Source organism: Oryctolagus cuniculus, chromosome 21, assembly GCF_964237555.1.
Source record: "Oryctolagus cuniculus chromosome 21, mOryCun1.1, whole genome shotgun sequence".
Classification (NCBI taxonomy): Eukaryota; Metazoa; Chordata; class Mammalia; order Lagomorpha; family Leporidae; genus Oryctolagus; species Oryctolagus cuniculus.
Window position 1 is genome coordinate 6,401,425 of NC_091452.1, and position 24,229 is coordinate 6,425,653.

Genomic DNA, 24,229 nt, shown 5'->3' on the forward strand with positions numbered 1-24,229 from the left:
GGCTCTGTGGACAGGACAGCGGCCACTTCTCCTCTGGCCCCAGGAGCAGCAGCTGAGGGCACGGTGGCATCGGAGTCCAGAAGGCAGGGGCCCCCACGCGGCCTCCCTCCCAGTGTACTGACTGTAGTAAGTTCTAACTCGGAATATTAAAAACGCTCTCTGCGGAGACTCAGGCCTGCCGGGACCCTCTCGTTCAGTGAGCGCCGGCAGCCTGGCCCAGGGCTCAGACCCGCCGCCACGCTGCTGGCCCCCGGGCTAGTAGTTCACGAGCTGAGCCGGGTACACACCCTCCTTTCTGTCCAGCTGCGGGAGGCAGACGGGAGGGGCTCAGTGGCTGTGGCCAGCAGCACGTGGCCCAGCCCGGGGACAGCCACTCCCAACACCTGGCACCTGTTGGTCCGGTCTGGGGGCCACACTGGGCTTCTGGGCCAGGGGCGGCTTCTTGGTCGCACTGCGGGGGGCAGCGGGGGGCCGGCTGGGCTCTTCCTGGTCCGCGGCTGCCACGACTCCGGCCAGCGCGGCGTAGTGCTGCCTCCGCAGCTCCCCGAGCCGCACACGCTCGGCCTCCAGCGTCTTCTCCAGCTCCAGGACTCGCACCTGCAGGCCCGGGCCCACAGCCCCTCAGCGCGGCCCCGGGCCTCCCTCCCCACCCTGCCGGAGCCCAGCCAGGCCGGCACCCACCTGCGACTCCATCTCCTGCTTCTTCAGCTTGATGAGGGACAGGCCAGAGAAGTCCATGGTGTCTGTGGCCGGGGACGGGTGAGTGAGTGGACGTCACACCCCCAGCCTGAGGCCCCCCACCCCACCCCCCTCACCTCTGTCCTCGATCTGCTCCCGCCCCGACTTGCTGGAGGCCACCACGTTGGCGGCCCTCTCGTTGACGGCCCGGGAGCACTCCTGCAGGCGGCTCAGGTGGGGGCTGTGCTTGTCGGCTTTCACCTGGGGGGAGGGTCGGCGTGGGCCACGGCCTCCCAGCCTGGGGCGGGGCGGGGCAGGGCCAGGAGCCCGGGGGCCGCCGGCCGCCTCACCTTGGAGGCTGCCACCAGCTGGGCCGTGCTGGCCGCGATCTCGTGCGAGCAGACGATGAGCTCCTCATACTTGCCCGTGTGCAGCACCACCTTGTCAGCTGACTCCCTGAGGGGAGGGGCCCGTCAGGGGCCTGGGCTCCGCCCCGAGGACTGCCCCCCCCCCACCTGGGCCACATACACCAGCTGCGTGGCTCCCCAGCCCACAGCCTTGGAGGCGGAGATGAGGCCCTCAGTCCACCGGGAGTTCTTGGCGTAAAATTCCTGCTGCGTGGCTGCCCCCTAGTGGCAAGAGGAGGACAGGCCCGTGGGAATGGGTCCCCAGGGTCCACCTTGCGCCCTTCCCCCATGAGACCGCAGGGACTCGGGTAAACTGTGTGTGTGGAGGGCAGTGTCTCATGTCCTAAGGGGCCAGAGCCCACCCAACTCACCCTGCCGCTCTCGACGATTTCCTTCTGCAGGCTGGTGGAGGTGATCACCAGGAGCCGGATGGCCTGCCGAGACCCAGCCGTGACTCAGGGCAGCCTTTGCGGGCCGGAGGCCGCCCCGAGCCCCGGCTGCCCACTCACCTTCATCAGTTCTGTGCAGGAGCTGAGGATCCTGGGTGGGGGGAGCACAGGGAGGTGAGAGGAGGAGACCGTGGGCTCGGCCTAGCCCCAGGCACCAGGGCAGGGGGTGTGGGCTCGGCCTGGCACAGCGGGGGGCGTGGGCCCTGCTCACCCCTGAGCCTGCCTTTCGGGAGCAGCAGTAGGCGGGCCGACCCCTGACCTGGGGGTTCTGCGGGGACCCCACCTTGGGCTGCAGAAGGCGCTCACCTCTCGTTCACCTCCAGCTTCACCCCCGAGCTTGCGTGGCGAGCCTGGTTCATCATGTCCTGTGCACAAAGAGCCCGAGCTGGGAGGGGCGGCCCTGGAACGTAAGCTGCACGCACAGCCCGGCCCCCGCCCCCGAGCCACTGCAGGAAGGGGGCGGGGTCCCTGCCTGGGTCCTGACCTCCATCCTCCGGACAGCATCGTCGATGGCCGCGGACGTGGCCGCCATCTCCTTGTCCACCATGGCACCGAGCTCCTCCTGCCGCACGTCCAGGCTCTTGGGCTGCAGCTCCTGGGAGCACGGGAGTCAGGCAGGTGGACTCACCCCTTCAACCCGAGGCAGTGTGGGCAGGGGGCGGAGCCACAGGCAGAGGCCACCGACCCCGCCCGGCTCACCTGGCCCAGCTGAAGGATGCCCTGCAGGGGGTCCCGCACCAGGCCGGGCTGCGCCCCGGCCACTCCCTGCCGGTCCTGTAGCTTCTGCGTGAGCTCCAGCGCCCGGGCCCCACACTCGCGACAGCTGTCAATCAGGCCTGGGGGCAGACACCCGTGAACCCCAAAGCCCCAGGTCCCTTGGGAGGGCCCCCGGTGGGAGCCGAGGCCTGGTGCCCGGGACCCACTTACGGTCAGCAGGGTCGGTGGGGGCCAGGTGGGAGGTGGCACCGCCGTTGATGATGGTGTCTGCAGCCAGGTGGGAGAAGCGGGCCAGGGCGGCCACCAGGGAGGAGGCGTCTGGCGGGGGACAGGGAGGGGCCCCTGAGCCGAGAGGGAGGGGACCGCGTGTGCCGCGTGCGCACAGGGCTGGGTTCTGGGGAGAGGTGGGGGCCGCTGCACTCACCCGCCGGGGATGTCAGGTACTGGGCGTGGCCCTGCTCCAGGGCGCTCACAGTGTCCAGGGCCGCCTGGGCCCTGCTCACCAGGTAGTCTGCGGGCACAGGGAGGGGGAGGGGGTGAGGCCGCAGCACTGTGCGGCCTGCAGCCGGGCTGGGCGCGGGGCGGCCGAGCACCTACCTGGGGAGCTGGTGCAGCGCAGGTGCAGGGGGTCGTCCAGCTTGCTCACCGCGTCCTGCAGGACGCACTCGGCCTCGGCGGCGGCACCACGCAGCACCGCAAACTGCTGGTCCAGCAGCTGCTGCTGCAGCCCCTGCTCCTGTGACTCCTGGGGGAAGAGGGGGGAGCTTAGAGGCAGTAGGGGGCTGGACAACTCAATAAAACCCCAAGTACAGACACTGTGGTGCCTGCAGGGCCGGCATCTCCTGTGGGCGCAGGTTTGAGTCCCGGCTGCTCCACTTCCGATGCGGCCCCCTGCTACTGCTCCTGGGAAAGCAGAAGACGGCCCCTGCCCCCACGTGCGAGACCCGGAAGAAGCTCCTGGCTTCAGCCTGGCCCAGCCCCAGCCATTTGGGGACTGAACCAGCGGATAGATTTCTTTTTTTCAAATAAAGTCTTAAAGAAAGCCGAAGGCTCCAAATGTTTTCCCCAGGGCACACACATGGGTGATGAACATGGAAAGCCCACAAGCCAGCAGGGACATGCACTAGGGACCCTGTGCGGGCGGGGGGATGCGCGCCCTGCACCTGCGGGTGCTCCTACCTTCTCCGCCAGCCGCCCCTGCAGCTCCTGCTTCTCCTGGGAGCTGCGCTGCCGCTCCTGGCTCAGCGCCGCCTCCTGGTCCCGCGCCAGGCTCTGCGCTGCCAGGAGGTCGGCTTCCCGCTGCCGCACGGCCCCGCTCAAGGCGTCCTTCTCTGCGCTCAGGGCGTCCAGCCGCGAGCTCAGCTCGGACCCGCTCTGCGAACACCAGGCACCTGAGCAGGCCGCACCTGGGACCCCCCCCCCCCCCGCATCCAGGCCGCCCGGGCCCCCCCCCCCCGCACCTGCTCCGTGCGGCTCAGGGCCTCCTGCACGTGCCGCACCCCCCCCCCCGCATCCAGGCCGCCCCGGGCCCCCCCCCCCCCGCACCTGCTCCGTGCGGCTCAGGGCCTCCTGCACGTGCCGCACCCCCCCCCCCGCCCCCGGCATCCAGGCCGCCCGGGCCCCCCCCCCCGCACCTGCTCCGTGCGGCTCAGGGCCTCCTGCACGTGCCGCACCCCCCCCCCGCCCCCGGCATCCAGGCCGCCCCGGGCCCCCCCCCCGCACCTGCTCCGTGCGGCTCAGGGCCTCCTGCACGTGCCGCACCCCTCCCCCCCGCCCCAGGCATCCAGGCCGCCCGGGCCCCCCCCCCCCGCACCTGCTCCGTGCGGCTCAGGGCCTCCTGCACGTGCCGCAGCTCCCTGGTCTTGGCCTGCAGCTCCCGCTGGAGCTGCTCCACCTGGTCGCTCTGCTCCTCCAGCTGGGACAGGGCAGCGAGTCAGCGGGGGCAGGGGGCGGGGCAGGGGGCGGGGCGAGGCGGTGGGGGGGGCGCAGGGGGCGGCATGGCACGCACCTTCATCTCCGACTCCCGCCTAACCTGCTCCACCTGGAAGGCCAGCTGCTCCTTCACCCGCGCCACCTCCTCCTGGCTCTGCTGCGTCACCGTCAGCTGCTTGGCTGTGTCCGCGTTCTGCGGGGATGAGGGGTGGGGTGGGGGGCGCAGGCCCTGCCCCCTGTGCAGCGAGGCCGGCGGGGATGGGGGGACCTCAGGCCGTGCCTGCCCCATGCAGCAAGGCCAGTGGGAGTGGGAGTGGAGTGTAGGGTCCAGGACTCAGGCCCTGTCCCCTGTGCAGCTGGGGCGGTGGGGGGCGCAGGCCCTGCCTGCCCGGTGCAGCGGGGGCGGGTGGGGTGGGGGGCGCAGGCCCTGCCCGCCCTGTGCAGGGGCCGGGGGCGGCTCTACCTTCCGCAGCAGCTCGGCGTGCGTGTTGATGAGCGCGCTGTGTTTCTCCTTCAGCTTCTGGTAGCGCAGCTCCGTGGCACTGGCCTTCCCTGGGCGACAGGGGCCGCGTCACCCGGGAGGCGGGGGCGCCGGGCGGGCGCCGGGCCCCCACGCCCCCACGCCCCCGCACGCACTCTCGGCCTCCTCCCGCAGGCCCTGGCTGCGCTCGGCCTCCTGCTGCGCGGCCCGCAGCTGGGCCAGCTCGTGGCGGAGCTGCTCGTTGTCCACCAGGGCCTTCTGCTTCTGCTTGCGCTGCTCCTCCAGCTCGGCCTCGAGCGCGTTCACCTGGCCCTTGAGCTGCGCCACGTACCGCTGGGCCTGCGGGGCGGGAGCGGCAGCGTGGGGCCGGCCGCCCTGGGGCTCCGGCCGCCCCGGCCCCCGCCCGCCGCCGCCGGGACCTCACCTCCAGCTTCATCTTCTCCAGCTCCGAGCGCAGCGCCTCCACCTCTCTCTTCAAGCTCTCGATCTGCAGGTCCCTGCGGACGTGGGCGGGCACTCAGGCCCCGCCCTCGTTCACGCCCCCTCCAGGGTGACCACAGCCCACCCCAGGCCTCACCTGTCGTCCTTCAGGGAGCCATTGGGGGGTCCGAACGTCGGGCCGAAGAGGTCGGCCACCACCTGCCACGGCAAAGCACGGCCTTCACCCCTCCGCCCGCGCCCGGCCCGGCGGGGACCCGGCAGGGACCCGGCGGGGACACGGGAGGGCAGCTCACCACGGGCTCTGCGGCGGGGGGCCCCGTGCTGATCTCGATCAGGTTCTCCGGCTCCTCGTCCTCCGGGGCCTCCTCGGGGATCACGACCACGGGCTTGATGTGCTCGGCCAGGGCCGAGGCCCGCAGGAAGTTGGGGGGTCCCTGTGGGGGCAGCCGCTCAGCCACTCCGGGAGGAAGCCCTGGGCGCAGCCGGCGGGCGGCCTGGGGCAGGGGCGCGGGTACCTCGGGCAGCCGCGGGATCTGGATGAGCCGCTTGAAGTAGAGCATGTCCGAGGCTCTGCGGAAGAAGTTCCTGAGGCTGCGGGGGGCAGGGGGCGGCAGGGCGGCGTCAGGGGGCTGCGGGGCCTCTTCCGGCCCTGCCTGGCCCCGCCCAGGCCCGCCAGGGGCGCTACCTGTGGAACTGCTCGTGGAAGCGGTCCCGGTGGCCCTGCAGCGTGTCCGCGGGGAGGCCTGGGGAGCACACGGCTTAAACGGGACCCCCGTGAGGCCGGGCCCCCCACCCCTCCTGTTCCAGAACCAGCAGATGGGAGACCCCCGTGGCCAGCCCCGCGCCACCAGGAAAGGGAGCAGAGACCCTGGGAGGGGGGTGGGCCTGACTTTCTGAGCGAGGACCCTGACCAGAAGGGGAGATGCCCACCCGGCCTAGGGCCGCCCGCCCACCCGGCCTTGTCCGCCCAGCACGGAGCACACGCGCCTGCCCTGCCCTGCGTGGGGGCCGGGAGACGTGGCGGGCGGCTCGGGAACCACCCAGCTGAGCCTCTTCTACTGCATCCTTCCTGGTCCCCAAAGGCCGCCTGCCCATGTTAACGCCACGCGCGGCTCCCTGTGGGGGCATCAACCCGAGCCGAGGGCGCTCACAGGAGTGCAGCTGGAACAGGAGTTTGACCGTGTAGTGGTAGAGGTGGCTGCAGTCCTGGATGACCTGGATGAGCGGGGCCAGGCGGCACTGGCCCGAGGACATCTGCGACACCGCGATGGCCGTGTTCAGCTGCCGGAAAACTGCAGAGGGGCAGGCGAGGGCGCGCGTGAGCAGCTGGCGTTGGCTGGAGACCCGGCCGGAGGGCGCGCTGGCCGGGAGACGCGGGGGCCGCCCCGGGAGGAGGGCAGGGCGGGGAGGCCGCCCAGCTGGCCGCTCCAGCCGCTCCCGCGCAGAGCAGGGCAGCAGCAGGGCCGGGCCCTGACTTGGCTCAGCGAGGGTTTCCGGAAGCCTCCACCACCGTGGGCCGGGGACGAGGGGGATGGACAGAGTCACCGGGACGCCTTGTTTGCCCCACGTGGAGACACAGCCGGGTGGGCTCAGCGGCCTGGCAGTGGGGTCAGGACCCAAGTGACCCCGAAACCTCACTTGCTCCCGGGGCACCCTGACAGCCAGGTCTCGTGTCAGAGTGCGTGGCAGGCGTGAAGCCGCCCCCGCCCTGGCAGGCAGTGAGCGGTCGCTCCCCCTGGAGGGCTGCGTGTTGGGCACAGCCCCCTGGACCCAGTGCCTTCCACTGTCCCCGTCTTCCGTGGCCACAGACCTCGCTGTGGGGCAAGGAAGGCCCTGCACCTGGGAGTCTCCCGGCACCACCGGAGGTCCCTTCCTTAGGCTTCACCAGCCGGCAGCGTCAGCACAGTGGGGGGCTGTGGGATCTCCCACACCAAGAGCAGCGCAGGGAGGGAACACCAGGCATGTGGCCCCCTGCTGGTGGCCTCTGATACTGCACATCTCTGCCTGGACAGCCCCTGGGGGCCACACCCTGAACACCGGCCTGCAGCTCTGGCTCGGGGTCCACTCGGTATCTGGCCCCCAGCTGCCCTCTCGGCCACCCGAGCCAGCAGCACCCTGGGCTCGGCCACACTCGGGGTGCTGGGCAGCTGCCCTGCCGGCCTCTTTCTACCTCCTGAGTTTCCCAAAAAAAAGGCAGCCACGCCTCTCCTGCTGCACCGGGCAAGTTGCCTGCCATGCCCCCACCCCCACACTTCCTGTCCAGCAGGGCCGGGTCCTGGGCTGCAGCCGGAGAGGATGCGGGCTTCTTGGGGCAGAATGTGGGCGCCACCCAAAGCAAGTCTCCCGGGAGGCCAGGGCCGGAGCCCGAGGCGGCAGCTCCTGCCGTCAGGCCCACGCTCCCTGCCAAGACCGCCCCAGGCCGGGGGCAGGCGCCGTGGGGGCGCCTGGGAGGGGCAGGTGCGGCTTCTCACCGCTGCATCATCGCCCCCCCCCCCCAGCCGACGGCTCACCTGACTCGGAAAGCTTCAGCTCACAGTCCATGTAATCAAACATCTCCACGGTCAGCTGGAAGCTGCAGAGGGCGAGGGCCCGCATGAAAACGCGGCAGGGACCCCGCGAGCCCGGAGGGACCCCGAGAGCCCGGAGGAACCCCGCGCCCGCGGCCTCGCCCAGGGCACTCACATGTTGTTGACGTCGCTGCCTGCCGCCTTCTCCAACACCTCGTCTGTCACCTCCAGACCCGCAGGAAACTGGGGGTGCTGCGGAGGGCGCCCCTCAGTGGCGGCCCACGTGCCAGGCCCCGCTCCTCGCTGACCCACGCCCCGGCCCGGTCCAGGCCCAGCTCCAGAGAGGGGGCCGATGCCAGAGAAGCCCCCGCCCCGCGCAGCCCCATTGGCTCGTGAGAGCCGGGTGCAGTAGGGGGAGGGACCACCAGAGCCGGGGCAGGGCTGGTCCCTCCGCCCGCGGGAGACACCCGGGGTATGGGGGTGTCATGAAGTCCTGGCCTTGGGGCAGACCCGCCCTGCTCTGCTCCCCAGACGAGCCGGGGCCCCGGGAAGGTACCTTGAGGTGGAAGGAGATCTTGGCCAGCAGCAGCTTGGTGTAGAGGCTGACCAGCTGCCCGTACCGGTCGTGCAGGTGCCCCTGCGGGAAGAGCCGGGTCAGGGTCCTCCCGGCAGGCGTGAGGGGAGCGGATTCCCGCCGGCCTCCGCCAAGCCCTGCCTCCGGCCGTGCCTCGTCACTCCTGCCAATCAGACTCTGGTGGGAAGGGGGGCTCTGTCCAGGACGAGGGCCAGGCCTACGGGGACGCTGACCCAGCGCTGGGGGCCGACGACAACCCTGCTGGGCATCTCCCCCGGTCTGTTCCAGGGGTCACCTCTGACAGGCAGGGGCCTCTGACTCGCAGGCCCCCAGGGCCACCTCCATCCCTGGCCCTGCCCGGCGTGCACACCCTCCCGTGGGTTCTGCCGGCCACTCTGGGTCCCCTGGGCCCGGGTCTCCTTTACTCTGCGTACAGAGACCGGTGCTCGTCCCCACCGCTGTGGCCACTACGAACCACAGAGAGGACAGAGGGGAACCACTGAGCCTGTGGCCACGTGGGCCCTGGGCCCAGGCAGGCGTGGAGGCCCCTCGCCCGGCCCTGCGCCTACCCACAGGTCTCCGATCTCCCGGATGTTGCTCCGGTACCGCTGGCAGTCGTGCAGCACCTGCGGGGGCAGGGAGGGGTCTGAGTCACACCCCCACCTGGAGGTGGGCCCAAGGCGGGTGGAGAAGGGACTGGGCTGCACCCACTCACATTCTGGAGGTGGGCCCGAGGGGGGCGGGGCGGGGTCTGAGAGTCGCAGCCCACCTAGAGGTGGGCCTGAGAGGCGGGCAGGGGGTGGGGTCTGAGAGTCGCAGCCCAGACACGCGGGCAGGGGGTGGGGTCTGAGGGTCGCAGCCCGCCTGGAGGGTGGGCCGAGGGGGCGGGGCCTGAGTCACAGCCCCGCCTGGAGGGTGGGCTGAAGGGCGGGGTCTGAGGGTCGCAGTCCCGCCTGGAGGTGGGCCCAGGGGCGGGCAGGGGGCGGGGTCTGAGGGTCGCAGCCCCACCTGGAGGTGGGCCGAGGGGCGGGGTCTGAGTCGCAGCCCCGAGGGCGGGCAGGGGGCGGGGTCTGAGTCGCAGCCCCGCCTGGAGGTGGGCCGAGGTCTGAGTCGCAGCCCCGCCTGGAGGGTGGGCCGAGGGTGGACAGGGGGCGGGGTCTGGGTTGCAGCCCCAGGGCGGGCAGGGGGCGGGGTCTGAGGGTCGCAGCCCCGAGGGGCGGGCAGGGGGCAGGGTCTGAGTCGCAGCCCCGCCTGGAGGGTGGGCCGAGGGGCGGGCAGGGGCGGGGTCTGAGTCGCAGCCCCGAGGGCGGGCAGGGCCGGCCGCACCACTCACATTGGGGTGCCCGTCGCGCAGGACCTTGTGCAGCACGTGGCAGAACTTCCAGCTGAGGACGGGGCTGCTGGGCAGCGGCAGGCCGATGGCGTAGGACCAGAAGGTGAAGGCCCCCTTCTCGTGGTGCGTGCCAAGAATGATGCCTCCGGGGTCAAGGCCAAGTGCACGCACAGAGACCCGCGCCCAGGGCCGGGAACACGCGGGGCGGGGAACACACGGGGAGGGCAGCGGCTGCGTCACGGGTGTCAGTGAGGGACACAGGGAGGAGGGCGAGGTCACGAGGCGCAGCCTGGGGGTGGGGTGGGGGCAGCGCTGGCCCTGAGGGCACGGCCGGCCCCGCTGCCCACGCTGCTCCCACGAGAGCAAGGATACGGCGTGCGTGCTTCTCCTTCACGGGCGCCTCCTGGTTGTTGATGGCTTTGCTGATGCTGATGGCCTGTGAGGTGATGGAGGCGCGTTCAGGGCCCCACGCGGGCCAGGGCGGCCCACATAGCGCTGGGAGCCGCCGGCAAACCACACCTGGAGAGCTCCCACACGCGGCGCACGGCCAAGGCCACGCAGCCCCCGAGGGCCGGGGCCCTGGGTGACCAAGACCCACTCGGGGCAGGTGCTCGGGACTGCCGGTCTGAGCCCACGCCACGTGGCTCTCCTGGAGGCCGAGGTCCCCCGGAGCCCAGGGAAGGGCAGCCGAGCTCATCTCCCCCTCCCCCCACCGCATCTGGGGCCCCTGCCCTGTTCCCGGGAGGAGCCGTCAGGCCGTCAGGGCTGGGCCTTCAGCCAGCCTGACCCAAGGGACACGCCATCCCCTTCCCCACCCAGCCCCCTGGCCTGCCTGCCCTGGGTAGGCCACGTCCTGACTCGCTCCACCCCCACCCCCTCCAAGAGGAAGGTGCCGGTGGCCCCCTGGGAGCAGAGCCCTGCCATGCCGTGAGCAAGCTGCCACCTCAGCCGTGACCGTGGCCGGAACGTCAACCCCGCCCTCCACCCACGGAGTCTCCTCCCCCAGCTCAGCACTGCCCAGAGGCTCCCTGGAGGGGCCCCCACCCCATCCCACACAGCGGCCTCCCCCCAAACCCCGTCCCCGCAGGGCCGTGCAGCTCCTCCCGGCAGGCCCGCGGCCCGCGCTGGGGGCTGGGCTGACCCCCTTTCGCACACTGGGCCCATTGTGGCAGCTCATTGGGATGCGGGGACCTGGGGCGGCCCTGGCCTCTCTCGTCAAGGCCTCCAGGGGCCGGCCACCAGCTCTTGCCACCTGCTCGTCTGCTGAGCCTACACCCCGGGCCTCGGTGCGTCCGGGTGCCCACCGGGCAGCTACAATGGATGCTGACGGGGCCAGGAGGGACGCTGTCCACGGCAGTGGCGGCTAACCGATGACCGCCTTTACCAAGCGCTCACGGGGGCTCCGGCGGCAGTCCTGGGGCGTGGCTAGGACGCCTGCGTCCACGAAGGAGCCGGGCCTCTCACCCCAGCAGCGAGCAGACCCTGGTCTGTCCTCTTCCAGCCTGCCCCCCCTAGCACCGGGGCGCACCCCTCGGGCGTGTAACCCCTGCCACCTGTTCTGGCGGAGGTGGGGCACCCAGCCCAGACCCGAACACCAATGCGGAGGTGGCAGGGCTGGTGGGAGGCCAAGGGGGCCTCATCCTGCTGCAGACAGGCGCGGAGCCTGTTTGCCCGTGGTCTGTGGTCCCCAGGGCCCTGTCCCCCTGCTCACACCTGCTCCTCACTCACCCCCACTCTGCCCACCATGGGGGGTCGGCACCGCCCTGCCATAACTGGCCTGGCGCAGGGAAGGCCTCGGGGCAGCACGGCCTGTTCGCACCAGGCCCTGGCGGCGTGGCCCGCGCTGGCTCCCGAGGACAGCACCGTGGCTGCGGGCGGGCTCCCAGAACACTGCCCCGTTGTGTGCAGGCGGGCAGATGTGTGGGGCAGGCACGGGGCCACACAAGGAGGCCCAGTGCTCACACAGCGGGGGCCTGTGGGTGCCCTGCCCAGTGACGCCTCCCCTGCCCATGCTGTCCCATGGGGCTGCCCTCGGGAAAGCGGCTCCCGGGGGGTCTTGGCCAGGGGTTTTAACCCAGCATTGGCCTGTGGTTAAAGTCCTGGGGGGTCCATCTGTCAGAGATACCCCCAACCCAGCACCAGGAGGCCGGAGCTGGAGGGAGGCCCAGGCCCAGCGCTGGGGTGGGGGGTGGGGACCAGGGCTGGCGGGGTCAGGCCAAGGACAGAAAGTCCACCAGGGAGCACAAGGGAATGACCGTGACCCTGAGATCGGGAGAAGACACAGTGCTGGAGAAGGAAGCTTCCAAGGGTGGGTGGCCACCCAGGCCTGGAAGGACAGTTTCCACACCTCCCCGTGACGGCCAGGGACGAGGACACCAGGGAGGGGGGTGGCTCTCCCCACTGCTGAGGCAGGAGCAGCCCCTCTGGGCCAGGGACGTGGAGAGCAACAATGGGGTGTTCTGTGTCAGCCACCAGCCAGAAACAGCAGGGTGGGGGGCAGAGGCAGCGAGGCGCACGGACCCCGCAGTTCTGGGACAGTCCCCAAGCCCCTCTCGTCCCAGACTGGGCCCGGGAGCAGGCGGAGCCTGACTTCTCAAGGGCAGAGGTGGGGAGGCACAGCCAGGCCCGGACACCCGGCCTCAAGACCCAGCAGCAAAGTCATTTTCACGGAGCCGACCACGTGCCGGGCCCTGCTCCTGCTCCTGGGGCCTGCGCACGCCCCAGCCACTGCCGCACCAGCAGGGGTCCCGGGGCCACTCCCTGCTGACCCCAGGGCCACGCCAGCCCATGCCACCAGCCCGCCCGACTTCACTGGAGACGCAAGAGCGAACGCGAGAATGAGCGAAAGCTGCCTCCCAGGCGTCTCAGGATCTTCGCTGGAGGTACAAAGTGAAAGTAACTATATGAGAACTTCTATTTTTAAAAGCAGCCCGGCCGCCAGGCTGGTGCTTGGCGCTGGCGCTCCAGAGTGGTCTAAAGGACAGAGAGGCCTCATTCAAGCGCCTGCGCCCCTCAAAGGCCATTGATGCAGGCAAACACAGGATGCCTGTGGCCAAGGCGCCGGGGTGCGGCCACTGCAGCCGCCAGGAAGTCAGCTCCTGCCCGACCAGCCCCGCACGACCAGCCCCGCTCGGTGCGCCGTGGGAGGCGGCGAGAGCCGGCGGGGGGGGGGGTGGGTGGGGTGGGTGGAGAGAGCCTGGGGGAGAGCCGCAGCCCCCCCCCCCACACCTCCACCCCTGCCCCAGACTCAGTGGGCGAAGCTGGAAGCAGGAGGGCTCAGCCCCAGGCCGCGTCTCCACCCCCAGCCTGGGAGGTTTCGGTCCCTAAATCCCGTGACATCACCAGAAACCTGTCTGTCCCAGGAGCCAGGGGGCTGAGTCACTCCCAGGCAGACAAACCCGCAGCTTGAGCCGTGTGTTTGCTTCTGCGAGAGAAGTAACAACCTTGTCTGAATTCACCTCCTGGCCCAGGGTTCAGCATTCCCTGAAGGGGAAGCCCGGGGCCCACTCGGGATCTCGGGGTGTGGCAGACAGGGCGGTGCGCGAGGTGCGGGAGGAGGAAGGTGCTGGAGGAGGAAGGTGCTGGCGCCTCCAAGTTGCTATTCGAGTCGGCCCTGAACCGGCAGCACCCAGGAGAGGGGGCAGGGCGGCCCGGCTGGCCAGCGCGCCCAGCGTCTCCGGTTGGCAGGCGGGCCTCCCACTTCCTGGGAGAGCAGGTGCAGACCAGGCTCTGCCGTGGGCGGCTGAGTTTCATTCACAAGCAGCAGCCGGCCACGCACACCCCACCCCCAATCAGGAGGGGGACGTCCTGGGCTGGCTCCACCTCACGCCCCCTGCATGGCGCTCACTGGACACTGGGTCTGCCCTGGAGGTATCTGGAAGGTGGTGGCCTGTGGCTCATTTCCCCAGGGACAGGCTGTCACTAGTCCTGCCACAGCCACCACCGGCGGCAGAGCCCCGGGGGACACCATGCCCCTGCTCTCAGCTCCCTTCACCTCCCTGTGCACAACACAGGGCGTCGGCTGCACCCCAGACCCTCGGCCGCCCTGCAGAGGCAGACGGCGGCGAGGGACACCCCGGCCAGTGCACTCCAATGACGGGACGTGGCGTCCAGGACGGCAGCCGTCCCAAGCACAGCCTGGACCAAGTCACCTCGGAAACGGCTCTGCCAGGAAGTGCCAGGAAACCACCTGCTGTAAGGGGAGGGGCGGAGCCTCGCAGGGAGCCACCCGGAAAGGCTCAGCTCACCCCAACCGTGACCGCGACCGCGACCTGCCATCCGCTCCCGGGGTGGCTGGGGCAGCTGGGGCCTGGCTCCTCTCCTGCCTCTGTGCACCACTCGGCCGGCACCCCAGGCACCTGTGTGCATGTTGGGGTGCTTCTGCCCTCCAGGGGTGCCTGGGCAGCCCCTGACAGCGAGGGACAGGCTGAGGGGTCCCGGCTGCCCACCACGTGGCTTGTTTCTTCCAAAACTCCAGGGCCAGTGAACCCGCTTTGGAAAATTGCATGATTTGCATGAGGCTCTGAGAGGACTGGTGACCCAACCCTGCCCGTGCAGTCAGGAGTCGGAGGGAAGAGGCGAGGGCTGGGGTCAGAGGACAGCCCTGGGGGCCAGTGAGGGCAGACGGGGTGTGGGCACGGGACCGGCAGGTGCAAAAAATACCAGCGTCAAAGAAGCTGCACGCTGGCGAACGGCGGACTCGGGCCACTTCCCAGGCACCTGCATAATTCATTCACTCATTCATCTGTTCACTCCAGGACAGAGACAGAGCTCTGCCGCTTCACTCCCCAGATGCCGATGGCGGGGGCTGGGCCGAGCCAAAGCCGGAAACTCAATCCGGGTCTCCCACATGGATGGCAGGAATCCAACTACCGGAGTCACCAGAGAGACAGGCGCCGGAGGTGGGAACTGAACCAGGAACTCCGAGTGGGCCGCAGGTGTCACGTGGGCCAAACGCCTGCCCCCATTTTTACTAAGAGATTCTAAACACCACCTGGCTGAGGGACTTTTTTAAACACCCCAGTGCCCGCGCCTCGGACCCAGGCCCCGCTGCTGGCCTCCCCCCCAAGCCCACAGACGCCACTGCCATTCCTCAGGGTCCCTACCCCTGATTCTAACCCTGTCGCTGTGCCGAGCGGTGGGATGGCAGTGAGTCCAAACGGCCGTAAGCTGAGGGCTGAGCTCAGAGCAGACAGCGGGACTTGTGTGGGATTCGCCAAGGGCACGCCTGAAATAACCTCACCTGCTGCCGCCGAGCCTGCTGGCCAATCTCAAAGCACACCTGAGCCCTTCTTCCCTTCCCACGGGACAGGCCGGGCGGCCTGCAGCCAGGGCTGGGAAGTCCTGAGCTGTCGGGGCGGCGCTGTGGCGGAGCAGGTTTAGCCGCCGCCTGCAATGCCATCATCCTATATGGGTGCTGGTTCTGGTCCCAGCCGCTCCACTTCCGATCCAGCTCCCTGCTAATGCGCCTAGGAAAGCATCGGAAGACGGCCCAGATGCTTGGCCCCTGCACCCTTGTGGGAGCCCTGGATGGGATTCCAGGCTCCCGGCTTCACCCTGGCTCAGCCCCGGCTGCTGCAGCCACTTGGGGAGTGAACCAGGGATGGAAGATCTGCCTCTCCCTCTTTGTAATTCTGCTTTTCAAATAAATATCAAAAAGAAAATAAGTTCCAAGTTGTCAGGAAACGTGGGTGTTTACAGGATTTCGGTCGCACGGGGCTGCCGGACGTCACGCTGACCTGCAGCTGGGCCGAGAGCCGCTGTCCGGCGCGGGACCCGCACACCCTGGCCGTTTCCACCTGGATGTGATGCTCACTCACTGGCGGGGCAGCGGCCCCCGCGCTGTGATACAAGGGCTTTCTCTTGCCCACCCCCCCCCCCACCTCAGGAAGCTTCTGGGCTCGCTCCACCTCCTGCGGGGGATACTGAGGCCCAGAGATGAGGGGTCTTCTGCTCGCTGCCTCACTCCTACTCGCCCACGCTCTACGACCCCGCGATGACCCCTGGCCCGCCTGCAGCCAGGGTCCTGCCCAGCTCACACACCTGCAGCCCACCCAGGGAACGCGGGGCCGTCTCTCAGCCCGCCGCCCGGCACCTCTCTTACACCCCAGCCAGGAGAGAAGCGGATTCAGGGGCTGAGCAACTGGCCGGGGGCCACCCGCCTGCACCGCCTCCCTCGAACCCACGCCACCTGTGGAATGGCAGAGTCTTCAGTTCTGAATGGGGGGATTCGTGGCGGAGCAGGCGTGCGGCACGGGGGGTCAGGGTGCCTGGGTCAAGGCCCAGCCACTCCACTCTGATCCCGCTTCCTGCTCACAGGCACCCTGAGGTGGTGGCTCAAGAGCTTGGGTCCCTGCCATCCACGTGGGAGACCCGGATGGAGCTCCCGGCTCCTGACCTCAGCAGCTGGGACCTGAACCAGCGACGATCCTCCCCCCTTCAAATAGACATGCAAAGTAAAAAGTCCGTGCAGAACGGAAGCAGCAGCCGACTCTGGGCCACAGGTCCTTGCACAGTGTCCTGGCAAACAGTGTCCAGCCTGCCCGCGCGCAGGTGCACTCTGGATGCTGCCACGCGGCCACCTCCATGCCGTTGGGGGCGCATGACCACAGGCCCCGGGCCACATGGACCGAGACTGCCCTGCCTGACCAGCGCAGGACCCCCTGCCTCCGGCCGCCCCCACAGCCCAGCACACAGGCCACACCCGGGGGAGGCGCCCAGGCCCGGATGTGCTATTTTCTGTCCCCAGGGAGACACAGAAACAGCAGCCACAGCTCGCGGGCCTTCGCCGCCGCCGGGCCCCGCTGGCAGCGCGCTAGATATTTCTGGGAACGAGCTAATTAAATATTAACCACGTACAAACCTCATTCTCACATCCCCCGTCGGCGGCTCTGAGGACCCCACCAGAGGAAGCGGCCCTGACCCACCCAAGGCAAAGACTCCTTATGCGCTCGGGCCCCGAGAAAACAACCCCAATAATCCGCCGCCTTGTCCAGCAAAGCCCGCGGGCCTGCACGAGACCCTGTCCCGGCGTCCCCGACGCACGGCCGCCGGAGACCAGCAACCCGGGCTCGGCAGCACCAGGAAAACCCCAAAAGCAAAGTTCGCGGCCCCCCCAGGCCGCCTCTCGCCGGGGAAGTTCTGCTCCCCTCCCGCAGGGACGCGGGGACAGACGCCGGGTCTCCGGCTCCCCACGCTGCGCGCTCCCCCGACGCGAGAGCGGCCGCGCGGATCCCTGCCCCGCGCGCGGACCCGGGAGGGACCCGCACAGGTCACCCACCCGCTCCAGACCAGGGCGGCGGGGAGGGGTCTCTCTCCGGTGAGACCACGACGGCCTCGGCCGACTGAGGCTCGCGCCCCCGCCCCCAGCCGCCGCGGGTCCCCCGCCGGGTTTGCCAGAGCCGCAGCGCGGGCGCCACCACTCCCCACCCGGGACCGGCCCGCGTCTGCAAGGGGCAGTTTCCGCGCGCGGGGCCGGCTCCCAGCCGACTTCCCCGCGCCCGGCGCTCGGGCCACGCCGCGCAACTTGGCTCCCGGCAGGAGGACCTGGGCGCCGGCTCCGAGGGGAGGAAGCGGGGCTTCCCCGCCGCGGGGCCGCGCGCACCTGGGCCCCGGCCCGCCCCGGTGCCAGCCCGGTCCGCAGCGCCTCGACCGCCCCGCGGCCCAGGCCCGACCCGGGCGGCGGCGCGCGGCTTCCGGTTCACCTGCGCGCGGCGTCCCCGGCGCCCGGCGCCCCGCGCCCCGGCCCGCCGCCCGCGCTCGCCTGCGTCTTGTCGAACTGCTCGCGCTCGGCCTCCAGGCTGTGGCCCGGCCTGCGGCTCAGCACCCGCGCGGGCACGCTCTTGATGCTGTTCATCCTGCCGCCGCCGCCGCCGCCGCCGCTCCGAGCGCCCCGGCCGCCGCCGCCGCCGCGCCCGCCCGGCCGCCCGCCCTCCCGGCAGGCGGGGCCCCGCAGCCCAGCCCCCGCCCCGCTCGCTCCGCCCCGCGCACACCTCCACCCTCCCCCTCCCGCCCCGCGCTGCCGGCTCGCCCCGCCCCCACCTCCGCAGCTGCCCCCACCCCCCCCACCTCCACCCCTCCCCGGGCTCCCTGCTCGCTCCGCCCCCACCTCCGCACCTGCCCCCACCCCCCCACCTCCACCCCTCCCGGGCTCCCGGCTCGCCCCGCCTCTCCACTCCGTTCCCCCGCCTCCCTCCGGGCTCCCCACGCGCCCCGCCCCCTGCACACCTCCACCCCCTCCAGGGCTCCCGGCTCGCCCCGCACCCTCTCTCTCCAGGTGAGGGCAGGCAAGGGCCAAAAGACCCCCTCAGCCCCTCCATACCCTCATCTCCCCCCAAGCCAAGATGAAACACAGGTCCGACCTCCGCTTGCGGCCGCACTCCGTCCCGTCCCGCGGGCCGAGTCCCGCGTAGCAGGCCAGGGTCCGGTTAACCTGGGCCACCGCGGCTCTGGCGGGCCGGCCACGGCTGCGGGCTGCAGACCCCGAGCCTGCAGTAAAAGAGGAAACAGCTGGAAACGCGACCAGGCTGCACCCTTTTCCTTTCACTCCCAGGTGTGGCTGCCACGCGGCAGCCTCGTGTTCCTGTGCCCGGCTTCGTGTCCGAATGCAGACGCGAGGCCGCTACCCGAGGGCCGAGTGGGCCAGCACCCTGCTGGGCAGGGGCGCAGCATCCGGAAGCAGGCTCAGGGTCCGGCCTGGTCCCACGGCGGCCATGGCCACGGCAGGCCCGGGGGGCTGCTGGCAAAGCCGGGGCTCTCCACAGCCACCCCTGTGCCGCATCCTGTGCCCGTGGTTAGGCCGCCTCTGGGACACCCACGTCGCCCACGGAGTCCCGGCTCCGCTGCTTCCGATCCAGTTTCCTGCTAGTGTGGCCCGAGTACTTCCTGCGGGACACCGGGCTGCAGTTCCTGGCTTCGGCCTGGCCCAGCGGGCCCTGGGGGAGTGAGCCAGTGGAGGGAAGATGTCTCTTTCAAGATAAAATGAAACGTTTTTAAAAACTGTGTGTGAAGGACCCGCGGCATGCTCTGGCCTGCGGCTTATTTGGGGACAGGGCGGTGCCGGGCACACAAGGGCACAAGCTCTCCCGTTGCCGTCCGTGTTCCTCTCCTGGCCCTGTCTGGTGGGCTGAGAGCCTGACACCGGGAGGCACTGTTTGGCCGTGTGCAGATCTTAACCTGACCTCCAGGGTCTCACAAAACCAAAGCAAGTTAGACCTCATTTAAAGGAAAACCCAGGGGCACACGGGGGCTCGCTGAGGGGCCCTGCCTCCCTCCCGGGCAGGTCTGTCAAGCCTTCTGCCCCAGGGCCTTTGCACATGCTGTTGCCACTGTCAGGACCGGTCTGGACTGGTCTGGAATGCTCCTCCTCCTCTTGTCTGCCTACTTAGCATCTGTTTATCTTTCAGACCTTGGTTCAGATGGCCTTCCCTGAACCCTCCGCCTTGACCTATTTCCCTGTCATTGTTGTCCTGGTATCCAAGTCCTGCTTCCTAGCCCTCGCCCGTCTCCCAGGACCTGGAGGGAAGCGGGATCGTGTGCTTTCCTCTCCTGCCTCAGCGGTGGCCCAGACGGCACGACTGTTCACTCAGAATTCTTTCCTGGGCTTCCTTGGCGCGCTCTGGCTGAGAACCCGGAAGTCACCACAGGACCCACGGCTCAGGGCCCCGGAGTGGCCTCGGCGGCCGCGGTCCCACACACCTGCCCTCTCGGCCCCGTGTCATTCGCGTTGGCCTCTGTCGCACGGAGACCGAGCCCCATCAGGTGGCCCAAGGAAAACAAGAGGGCTCCTGCCCCCCCCCCGCCACGGGAGCCGGCCACGGGAGCCACGAGTCAGGGCCACAGAAGAGGACTCCGGGGGCCGAGCAGCGGAGCAGGCACGCTCAGTCCCGGCCGCCTTCCCGCCACGCAGGGAGCCCCTCACCCGCCAGCCTCCCCAGGCCGTGTCCTGTGGGTGCCCTCAGAGCGCCATCTCTCCCTGTTTCTGGTCCCAATCCTGACGTGACCTGTTCACCAGTCGTTCCCGATGGCCCAGATGATTCCGGGCAGGCAAATTAGGCAACTCAGCCGTCTCCGGGTCGTGGGGCCGGCACTGTGGAGCGGCGGGTTAAGCCATGCGGGCACCAATTCCACTCCCTGCTAATGCGCCTGGGAAAGCAGTAGAAGATGGTCCAAGTCCTGGGGCCCCTGCACCCACCTGGGAGACCTGGAGAAACTTCTAGGCGCCTGGCTTTGGCCTGACCCAGCTCTGGCCGATGCAGCCATGTGAAGGGTGAACCGGCGGAGAGAAGATCTCTGTCTCTCCTTTTATCGCTGTAATTCTGCCTTTCAAATAAACACATCCTAAAAAACGGTTGATCATAAAATAAAAATGTCCGTGCTGAAGTCTCGCTTTGTCTGGTGACTGTTTAAACGCAGGGCCAGACTGCCCCTCGCCGTCTCAGGCAGGTCCCTGGGACGGATGCACCGACACGCACCGCTCCGTCTGTGATCAGATGGGCCAGTCACAGCAGGAACAGGTGCGACGCGACCCTGAATCACCGTCGACCCTTTGCTGCCCGACCTTGTCCCGCTTGGCTGGCGTGGCCCAGGCAAGGGGGAATGCACGTGGCTTCCGAGCCACCTCCCCAGGGACACGGTAGCACCCATCGGGCACACGTCCTCCACGCCCTTCTCAGCCTGGTGTGCACAGCAGCGAGGGGAGAGCTCAGCTCAACCCCACCCAGCCTCTTCTCAATACTCTCAGTAAAAAGCCCCCGGGGCGGCCGGCTGCTCACAGGAAAATCCCCTCTGGCCCAGGGACTGCGCCCCCTCCCCTCCCATTCCCAGGGGGCAGCGCCAGGCTCGGCTTAGAGCAACGCACCCTCCTCGGTTCTTCCCCCTCCCATATAACGAAGGGAAACCCAGGAAACGTACTGTTTTATTAGTAAAATACTTTTTATTGACTGAAGCTACTCAGTTCTCTCAGAAGGGACACACAGGCTCACGGTATAGTCTTTTACAAAATTAAAATTATTTTACAAGTTTAAAATGCAAGTGTTCTAAGTCTTAATGATACAAAAATATTCATGTGAACTCTGATCTCCCAGTAAGCTTGCGCCTGGGTAAGAGCGAGGGAGCCGCCGACCCCGGCTCCAAACCCTGGGCAGGGATGGAGAGGGCAGGGCGGCAGGGCCCTTGGGCACGCGGAAGGTGTTCCCGCCGAGCGCGACCCCTAGCTGGCGCTCAGTGGCCCCTGCAGCGCTGCACCCGGAAACAGACAGGACACGGACGTTCAGAGAAGCAACTCGGCCTGGGCCTTGCTGACTGCTCCTCCCCCGCCTTCCACACGGCCGCCAGACCCGACTCCGACTCTGGGGACGGAGACAGAGTTCATCACACAGAACCCGAGGAAGCTGGGCCCGCGTGCTCCGAGCCCCCCGCGGCTGAACGCCCACAGGCGTCGGGGTTCACCCTCTGCCCGACGTCACTGGGCCCTTCACCTGCAGAGGGATTCTGGAGGAAGTGTGCACACCAGAGTCCCACAGAGGCGGCAACTCAAGGCACCGCTCACCGGGCCCCCGGCTGCGCCCTGCGGACTTCCGGAGGGGGTGCTGGACGACTGCGCCTTCCCCAGGGGGCTCTACGTATTCACTTCCTTAGACTTAGAACCCCAGGTGCTGAGAACAAGAACTTCTCATCCGCAGTTCCCTTCCAGATACCTGACATTTCACTCTGATTAAAAGATTAAGCTGAGCAGGTCTGTGCAGTATCAATGGGCCAAGCAGAAAACAGGCCTACAGGGCAAACAGACGCATGGCCTTGACTTTGCATTATCGATGTCCCCGAGTTACTCATTAAATACCCACCGAGATACACGAGGGACTTACGGCACAGCGCAGGCACAAGGTGACTCCGCTGTCTTCAGTGACTCACGAAGGTGTGTTTCTGAGCCGACCCTTCCGAGACGTCCAAGTTCTAGAAAACAACTCCAGATTAACACCCACTTCAGACGACGACACACACACACAGCAGGAATCACTGTAAATGACCGTAGGGAGTTACTGGAATACAAAAAAGTAATTCCTTACAACCACCAGCCATTCATCTACCCACCCACCCATCTATCATCTACCCACCCATCCATCATCTACCCACCCACCCATCCACCCACCTACCCATCCATCCGTCCATCCGTCCACCCATCCATCCATCCATCCGTCCACCCATCCATCTATCATCTACCCATCCATCCATCCATCCATCCACCCACCCATCCATCCACCCACCCATCCACCCATCCATCCGTCCACCCATCCGTCTGTCCACCCATCCATCTGTCCACCCATTCCTGGCCTCCTGTGTCTCTGATCTCTCAGCAGGGTCCATCCATCCATCCGTCCACCCATCCATCCATCCATCTATCATCTACCCATCCATCCGTCCACCCATCCGCCTGTCCACCCATTCCTGGCCTCCTGTGTCTCTGATCTCGCAGCAGGGCTGCCCTGTTCGCTTTATCACGTGTGTGAAGGCTGGACTTTGGCAGTCAGTTTGCGCCTGGCGGCAGCCTTGGCACAAACTATGTGGGGAGCCCTGGCAGCCGACAGTGGTCGGTCAGAACCCACAAGTCTCTGTGCGGGCCTCCTGCAGTGCTCGGTTGGCCTTGCTTGGTGTTTTGGGGGTTGAGAGGACGACACGCAAAGGAGGAGAAAAGCAGGAGGGAGAGGAAAAAGGAAGGCGGAGGGGCCGGAGGGGCGGCGGCACTGGCGATGGCCTGGGAGGACACTGGCGCATCTGTGCGCGACCTCGGGATGCTTGCTCGGCGGCCTCCCCTGCCCCGCCCACGGCGACACTCTCCGGCCAAGGTTAAGAGCACAGTTCAAGTGCACCCCTCAGTGCTTCTGCCTGCCCCCCTACTTTACAATCCAAGATATTCTACTCACTTAAAGACATCATTCCGTCCAACAACTCCACTGCCAGGTGTACACTCAAAGTAACTGAACACAGGCTCTCCACGACAGATCTGCCCACGGCCACCCCCTCCAGGCAGCTGACGCGTGGCGGCAATCCAAGCTGAACGCGGGCCACCCACAGCGTGGATGCACCTGAGGACAGCGAAGTCTGCGGCCACAGAAAGCCAAACACTGGGCGACTCCACTGTCGCGGTCAAGGTCACAGACAGCACAACGCTTGCCAGGCTGGGGGAGGGGACGTCACTGCCTAGCGGGTGTGGAGCTTCAGGTTTCCGCAGGGGCTGGTGGTGACGGCTGCACAGTCTTGCACACGTTTGAGCGGCACTGAGTGTACCTCCACACGGGCGGGCCTCTGGCACGCTGGTTAAGACTCTGGAATGTAGCCGGCGCCGTGGCTCAATTAGGCTAATCCTCCGCCTTGCGGTGCCAGCACACGGGGTTCTAGTCCCAGTTGGGGCACCGGATTCTGTCCCAGTTGCCCCTCTTCCAGGCCAGCTCTCTGCTATGGCCCAGGAGTACAGTGGAGGATGGCCCAAGTCCTTGGGTCCTGCACCCGCGTGGGAGACCTGGAAGAAGCTCCTGGCTCCTGATCAGTCCAGCTCCAGCCGTTGTGGCCATTTGGGGAGTGAACCAGCAAAGCTCTCTCTCTCTCTCTCTCTCTCTCTCTCTCTCTGTAATGCTGCCTTTCAAATAAATAAATCTTTTTAAAAAATAAATAAATAAAAAATAAGTCTGCACCTGGCGACTGGCTATTTGTCTGGGCTTGGATGTCCCTGACCCGTAACTGTACCTAAATTTGATCCCTAGCTTCAGATGGACCCTGCCTTGCTTCCTCCTGACCCAGTCTCTGGGAGGCCGCAGTGGTGACTCAAATAACTGGGAAAGTAGGACTGCATCCTGGCTCCCAGCTTTGGCCTGGTCCAGCCCCAGGCTGCAGGCATTTGGGGAGTGAACTGAGACGGGAGCTCTGTTTGTGCGCCTGTCTGCCTCTCAAATAAATGACATTTGTAAAAAAGAAAAGAAGTATGGCAGGTGTTTGACCCAGTGGCTACGATGCCAGTGAACCACCCAGAGCCTATTCTTCTTTGAGATAATATTTTTTTTTAAGATTTTATTTATTTATTTATTTGAGAGGTAGAGTTACAGATAGTGAGAAGGAGAGACAGAGAGAAAGGTCTTTCTTCCACTGGTTCACTCTCAAAATGGCCGCAATAGCTGGAGCTGCACCAATCCGAAGCCAAGAGCCAGGAGCCAGGAGCTTCTTCCCGCTCTCCCAAGCGGGTGTAGGGGCCCAAGCACTTGGGCCATCTTCTACTGCTTTCCCAGGCCATAGAAGAGAGCTAGACTGGAAGAGGGGCAGCTCGGACTAGAACCGGCGCCCACATGGAATGCCGGCGCCGCAGGCAGAGGATTAACCTACTGTGCCACGGTGCTGGCCCTGAGATAATCTTTTTTTATAAAGATTTATTTTTTATTTATTTGAAAGGCAGAGCTATGGGGAGAGGGGGACAGAGAGATTGATTGATCCATCGATCTTCTATTCACTGGTTCACTCCCCAGTTGGCTGCAATGACCATCACTAGGCCTGGGGCTTCTTCCACTGCCTTCTCAGACCATTATCAGGGAGTTGGATCGGAAGTGGAGCAGCCAGGGCACGAACTGGCGCCCACATGGGATGCCGGCACCGCAGGAAGCAGCCTAACCTGTTCTGCCACAATGCCGGCCCCTGAGATAATCTTTAAGGCTCATGGTAATGAGCA

The 24,229-nt window shown here is 67.5% G+C and overlaps 2 protein-coding genes across 3 annotated transcripts in view; both read right to left on the reverse strand.

Moving 5' to 3' along the window:
• Window positions 1-255: 255 nt before the first annotated feature.
• Window positions 256-17,374, reverse strand: HIP1R (huntingtin interacting protein 1 related). The gene is given in 32 exon segments (NM_001082156.1): window positions 256-303; window positions 391-597; window positions 682-743; window positions 816-939; window positions 1,029-1,134; window positions 1,207-1,307; window positions 1,457-1,519; window positions 1,595-1,625; window positions 1,841-1,899; window positions 2,019-2,129; window positions 2,234-2,370; window positions 2,462-2,569; window positions 2,676-2,762; window positions 2,849-2,996; window positions 3,431-3,625; window positions 4,065-4,166; window positions 4,260-4,376; window positions 4,647-4,735; window positions 4,820-5,003; window positions 5,089-5,161; window positions 5,242-5,303; window positions 5,399-5,539; window positions 5,621-5,696; window positions 5,791-5,848; window positions 6,257-6,397; window positions 7,616-7,677; window positions 7,788-7,864; window positions 8,169-8,249; window positions 8,756-8,812; window positions 9,520-9,662; window positions 9,892-9,955; window positions 17,282-17,374. Coding segments are annotated over 32 exon segments (3,207 nt in total).
• Window positions 17,375-20,432: 3,058 nt separating this feature from the next.
• The window catches only part of CCDC62 (coiled-coil domain containing 62), a 35,225-nt gene continuing 31,428 nt past the window's right edge, over window positions 20,433-24,229 (reverse strand). For both annotated transcript variants that reach the window (XM_051837806.2, XM_051837803.2), the window contains 2 exons: window positions 21,384-21,471; window positions 20,433-20,867 (listed from right to left, as the gene is read on the reverse strand). In XM_051837806.2, coding sequence (XP_051693766.2) covers window positions 21,418-21,471 — 54 coding nt within the window. In that variant the 3' untranslated portion in view covers window positions 20,433-20,867; window positions 21,384-21,417. The remainder of the gene's footprint in view (window positions 20,868-21,383; window positions 21,472-24,229) is intronic.